Genomic DNA, 6,541 nt, shown 5'->3' with positions numbered 1-6,541 from the left:
ACAAATACAAAGGGAATTCTGAGGATTTTCAAAGGAAGGAGAGGAAGTAGCTAGTCATGTAAAAGGGACCCTAAAAATAGCCAGTGAATCGCTTATCTGAATAACCACTGAAAAGCAGTAGATTACTCACCTGAAAACTAAGATGATAGAACGTAGTAGACTAATATGTTCCAAGTGATGTCAGAAAAAACTGTCAAACCTAAACCTTATAATCCACCAAATTGTCCATCGAAGGGGAGCGACACATTATGACATTCCCACACAAAAGCTGGCACCCTTTACAAGTAGACTACCCTTTAAGAAATGTCTTATGGAGTACTTCAGGGTAGAATGGACAGACATTCAAAAGCAGTATGAACAAACAAAGGTTAAGGTAAAGATAAATACATGTACAAATATATCAGATATAATATTTGGCCAGGCACGGTGGCTCATACCTGTAATCCCAGCACTTTGGGAGGTTGAGGTGTGTGGATCACGAGGTCAGGAGATCGAGACAATCCTGGCTAACACGGTGAAACCCAGTCTCTCCTAAAAGTACAAAAAATTCGACAGGCAAGGTGGCAGGCGCCTGTAGTCTCAGCTACTTGGGAGGCTGACACAGGAGAATGGCATGAATCCGGGAGATGGAGCTTTCAATGAGCCAAGATTGCACCACTGCGCTCCAGCCTGGGTGACAGGGTGAGACTCCATCTCAAAAAGAAAAAAGAAACAATTAACAACATGCACTTCCACAAGTTGTTCTCCACGTACCTTAAAACACAAATATATTTAATAAAAAAAACTACCTCTAATTTGTGTTTTTGACATAAACTGAATAAAGGTATAATTTTGAGGACTCAATAAGTGAAATAGTGGAGGTACATTATACAGGAGTGAAGGTTTTGTATGTTACTGAAGACAAGCTAGTGTAACTTTAAAAATGTTATAAGAATAGAATCTTCCATACAATCGTCATAGCAACCACAATTAAACAAACAAACACAAAAGAGTAACAGGCAGGAAGAAAGCTTTCTGTTCTACAACAGAAGGTTGTGGCTGTGGATTTAGCTACTCTCACCTGAGGCTACTGAGCAAGCTATCATGCACCATAGCATAGCCGCTATTTCACACAATTTTCACTACACCAGTGGTGATGAAATAGGAGATGTTCATCCATATGCAGAACCTGGTGAAGAACTGGAGGCAGAAAAGAGTGGCTATGTGGAGACACAACTGAAACAAAGTTGGCACAGCAACTGCTCCAATCCTGTGTCTTTCCTCATCGCTTCCCAGGAGTTTGAGGTTGAAAGTATTGTTGACAAAAGACGAGATAAAAACGGGAATACAGAGTATTTGATTCGGTGGAAAGGTTACGACCAACAGGATGACACTTGGGAACCAGAGCAGCACCTCAGGAACTGTGAAAAATGTATACTTGATTTTAATAGACGACAGACTGAAAAACAGAAAAAGCTGACATGGACTAGAATCAGTAGAATTTTTACAAACAATGCCAGAAGAAGAACTTCTAGATCTACAAAAGCGAGCTATTCTAAGAACTCTCCTAAAACGCAAGTGACGGATAGACACCACAGATCCAAAAACAGCAAGTTATTTGCTGCCAGCAAGATCGTTAGGAGAAAGGCAGCTTCACTTCTCTCCGACACACAGAATATGGAGAAAATAAATTCAACTATCAAGACCCTTGCACCTGAAAGCCCCTTTAACGACAAGAAAACTGTGAGTGGCTTTCAGGAACTTGAGAAACTGTACCCTATTGCAGCAGATCAGCAGGACACGGTGGTCTTCGAGGTGACAGAAGGGAAACTCCTCCAGGACTCTTTGTCACGTCCTGGTGCAGAACAGCCTGGAATAGAGAACAAGACTCAGATACACCCACCAATGTCGCAGATGTCTGGCTCAGTTACCGCTTCAATGGCCACAGGTTCGGCTACCCAAAAAGGTATAGTGGTATTAGTAGACCCATTAGCAGCCAATGGAACAACAGACATGCATACCTCAGTTCCAAGAGTGAAAGGTGGGCAAAGAAATATTACTGATGACAGCAGAGACCAGCCTTTTATCAAGAAGATGTACTTTACCATAAAGCTAACAGAAAGTGCCAGCACATACAGAGACATTGTAGTGAAGAAAGAGGATGGATTCACCCAGATAGTGCTATCAACTAGATCCACAGAAAGAAATGCACTGAATACAGAAGTAATTAAAGAAATAGTTAATGCTCTTAATAACGCTGCTGTGGATGACAGCAAGCTCGTGCTGTTCAGTGCAGCTGGAAGTGTCTTTTGCTGCGGTCTTGATTTTGGGTACTTTGTGAAGCGCTTAAGGAACGACAGAAACAGAGCAAGCCTTGAAATGGTGGATACCATCAAGAACTTTGTGAATACTTTTATTCAATTTAAAAAGCCTATTGTTGTATCAGTCAATGGCCCTGCCATTGGACTAGGTGCATCCATCCTGCCCCTTTGTGATCTCGTGTGGGCTAATGAAAAGGCTTGGTTCCAAACCCCTTATATGACCTTTGGCTGTTCAACTATTACATTTCAAAAAATGATGGGTAAAGCATCTGCCAATGAAATGTTATTTGCTGGGCGAAAGCTGACAGCACGGGAGGCATGTGCCAAAGGCCTGGTCTCTCAGGTATTTTTGAGTGGAACTTTCACCCAAGAGGTTATGATTCAAATTAAGGAGCTTGCCTCATATAATCAAATTGTACTGGAAGAATCTAAGGCCCTTGTTCACTCTAATATTAAGTTGGAGTTGGAACAGGCCAATGAGAGAGAGTGTGAGGTGCTGAGGAAGATCTGGAGCTCAGCCCAAGGGACAGAATCCATGTTGAAGTATGTTGAAAATAAAACTGATGAGTTTTAGTTGTCAGTCTGACTGCTCAGGACACGAGAACTAAGCTGAACCAAATGCATCATGAGTTGCAAGATGCCCTAATCCATCTTCATAGCCCAAAACAGTTTCACCCATAGCTAAGGCTTGGAAACACAACCGGAAATGCCCAAGCCAGGTATTTAAATTATTACATCATTTTTGAGCACTGCAGCTTTAAAAGAAGTAATAAAACAGCTTGTTTGCCCAAATGTGGTTATTTTACGCTCACATAAGCCCAAATATAAAAGCAGACTGTTGGGTACTAGATTCTTCTTGGAAGCCCTAATTTGTATCTATGGCTACTACTATATATAAGACCAGAGTTGTGATTTATTGGATGTTTATGACAGAGAATCATGTAATAATGTTGATTTTTCTTACTTTTACATGCTAGAATACCTCTACTGGGTTATAAGGCAGCCTCAGCTTCCCTCCTAGAAGGACACAAAACAGTATGAGATGGTGCCCTTGACTTTACAGTGGTACAAGCACTTCAGAGACACACAATTATAAATTAAAAGACTTTTCTTTTAGAATAAATATTTCTGGCACAAAATTCACTGGAGATCATTCTCCTAAACTGAACATATGACTAGAATTTGTGGTGAGATATCACTTGATTTTATTTTCCTTTATAAATGTCTAGTTCTTACCCAGTTGACAAAAGAAAACTTTATCTCTCTAAAGTAAAACTTGTTGCACCGTACTGGTGAATTATGGAATCATTTTTGTGGAAATATCCAGGTTCTAATGTTTGTAATGTGCAGATTTATGTTACCTTAGAGTGTGCTCTAGTTAATAAGTTAAAATTCTGGACACATTATTAAAGGCAGAAACTTCTTTCAAAACAAAGACACCTACACTCTGTATGGCCTTTAAAATTATCAGTGTCTCTTTTTATGAGCACACAAATTTCTAGAACACTGCATGTGTTCAGTTACCCAAAAGCTCTATGAATACTGTCTTGCTAATTTTTATCGAGGCTCCATTACATAGGCATAATTGAATAATCCACTGGCCACTGGCGATGAATGTCATCTTTGTCACAAGATCTCTAGGGTGTCGCTTCACCAGCCAACAATCTCTGTGGATGATGTCACCCTTGTGCAAGTTTCCCTTGAGCCTGCTTGTCTAATTTTACACACCCATCTTCCAGCCTGCACTCAACTCCAACTATGGGCTTAGGTTTCAGTTTGCTATGGATGTGCCAGGCACAGAATGGAGGCAGATGCATGAGTGAGTGTTGGTTGAGTCCAGCCACTGCACACAGCTTTGCATGTTATCTGTGATGAGGTAAGCAGGTCAGGTGCTGGTACAGGTGACAATTCCCTGCAGATCTTTAGGTGAATCAGGCATACCACAAGCTTTCTTTTCTGCAGGCACTGAAGAATGCAGTATCATCCAGAAAAGAAGAAATGCCAGAAAATGCAGAGACCCAAAGACGTCATCTCAGCCCTGGCTTGGGAAAGGTTTAGATCTGGGATGTCTAAAGGGCAAATGTCCTGCTTTCTTTTTTCTTCTACTTTTCTTTTTTTCTTTTTCTTATCTATGGGATCACTATGGCTAAAATTAGGTTTTTCAAAGGGCTCTGTCTCTCTTTCTACCGGAGATTAGGATCTTGTCTTTTCTTCACTCTTTCTCTCTTTGACTGCTTTTCTCTCTTTGACATGCTATAGAAGAAATGTGTTTTGGCCCAGCATCTTTCTGTTGACTATAGGGCTTTTTGTCAGAAACAGTAAGATTTTGGCTTAGCAATAACATAACGTCTTCCCATTTAAGACCCAAAAAAAGGGCTAGATATTAGAAAGGCTCTATATATGTATTGATGTATCATAAAACTTCCCCAGGTCTTACTTTATTTGTTTAAGGCACTGTAATGAAAAAGAAACTTGCACTTTACTGGCCCGTCATTCATTGGGCATTTACTGTAGGAGTAGTAAGGAACGTGGATGGTTGGATGTAAAAACTGGAAAAGTTGATGATGATGTGAGTAAAAGATTCTCTACATCAAGAAGATGAGAAAACCTGGAGTAAGAAAATTTTGTTTTGATTGTTTCCAGGGAGAATGTTTCTCTGATGTTTGTGAGCTGTTTCTTGTGGGCTTTTCTGATATGACTGCTAAGAAGGCACGTACAATTTTACAATATTTACAAAGATGTCGGGTGCTTCACGGGTCAAAAAGCCTTGCACACAGGAAACTTCAAAGAATGTGCCTTCGACCCTCAGAAACTTTCTAGGTCTTCAATAGTATTGACAAAGAAAAGCTACATGGTTGTGGTGGATTATTGGGAAAATTTCCACAGGCAGAGAAGCAGCCTGGACTATCAGGCTGCAGACAGAATTTTAAGAATCCTGTACAATCCCATGGTGCAAGCAAATAATTTTTTTTTAAAAGCCCAACTTTTTTGTGTGTGTGCTTAAGACATGCTCACAGCTACTCAGATAAAAAAACAAGACCACGCATTAAAATGTCGTGTCTTTTGTGTAACCAGATTGCTTCCAGGAAATAGTCTCTTTTTCAGAACATGTCCATATTGGACTACAGTGTGTTACAAAGGGCACCTTATGTTACTAAACACGTTTCAGGCCCTGAGCCAAATTTCTGTAAATTATCATTTTAGCCTCTGGTCCCATGCCAAGGTCCTGGGCCATGCTTTCACTTTAGCTCTTGTGGGGCTGAGGGCCAAGTTCCTGAGCCAAGCTGAGTCATTGCATCAGCTATTAACAGTTCCAGGCACAAGGACCCAGGAAAGATAAGTAGTGCTTTCTTCAAAACTAGTTAGTACATTTTCTTTCTTCTGAGTCCATAAAAATATCAGACTCTTTCTCAGAGTGGGCAACTGACTCTACTCCACCAGAAGTTAACATATTACACATTTGCTATCATCTCCCCTTTTGCATTCATAATATTTAATTTTCTTCAGATTAAAAAATCTGTGTGTCACCTGATAGATTTTGGTTCACAGGGGCACAGCAAGGTTTGTTTTTGCTTCATGGACTGGGAAAGGCTTTAATTAAAAAGGTCACTAGTAGCTGGGCATGGTGGCTCATGCGTGTTATCACAGCACTGTGGGTGGCCAATGTGGGCAGATCACAAGGAGATCAAGATTGAGATGATCCTGGCTAACATGGTGAAGCTCCCATGAAGTCTATTAAAAATACAAAAAAATTAGCCTCATGTGGTGGTGGGCACCTGTAGTGACAGCTACTTGGTAGGCTAAGGCAAGAGAGTGGCATAAATCCCAGAGATGGAGCTTGTGGTTACCCAAGATCTTGCAACTGGACTCCAGCTTAAGTGACAGAGTGAGAATCCATTAAATAAAAAAGGTGAGTAGGAGTGCAATTCCAAACTACTTACATTCATATCTGCAGCTTGTCCTCTATTTGCATTCACATCTGCCCCTTGTTCTCAGTTTTTGTTTGTTTTTGTTGTTTGTTTTTTCTTTTTTTAATTTCTGAAGAGCAAAGAAAGCTCTGGGCAAGTGCCAGGTAAAATGCGATAGATTGCCTGCAATTCTTACAAAGCTTAGGAGAAAGGGATGTTGGGAGACACAATGGCAGTCTCTTTTCCCCCTCTGCTGTTGAAAAAGTTGCCTCTGTTCCAACCATTTTCTTTCACAGAGGATCCAGCTGTCACATAGGACTGAAAGGATATCTA

General features: G+C 40.6%; 1 protein-coding gene across 1 annotated transcript; it reads left to right on the top strand.

Moving 5' to 3' along the window:
• Window positions 1-916: 916 nt before the first annotated feature.
• Window positions 917-3,041, top strand: LOC129053144 (testis-specific chromodomain protein Y 1-like). Its single transcript, XM_054545308.2, has one exon. It carries the CDS (start codon window positions 1,084-1,086, stop codon window positions 2,872-2,874), a length of 1,791 nt encoding a protein of 596 aa, XP_054401283.1. The 5' UTR covers window positions 917-1,083; the 3' UTR covers window positions 2,875-3,041.
• The last annotated feature ends 3,500 nt before the right edge of the window (window positions 3,042-6,541 follow it).

The sequence above is a fragment of the Pongo abelii genome, chromosome Y, assembly GCF_028885655.2.
Source record: "Pongo abelii isolate AG06213 chromosome Y, NHGRI_mPonAbe1-v2.0_pri, whole genome shotgun sequence".
Classification (NCBI taxonomy): Eukaryota; Metazoa; Chordata; class Mammalia; order Primates; family Hominidae; genus Pongo; species Pongo abelii.
The sequence above is the reverse complement of the archived record's forward strand: the minus strand, read 5'-3'. Positions and strand labels throughout refer to the sequence as shown.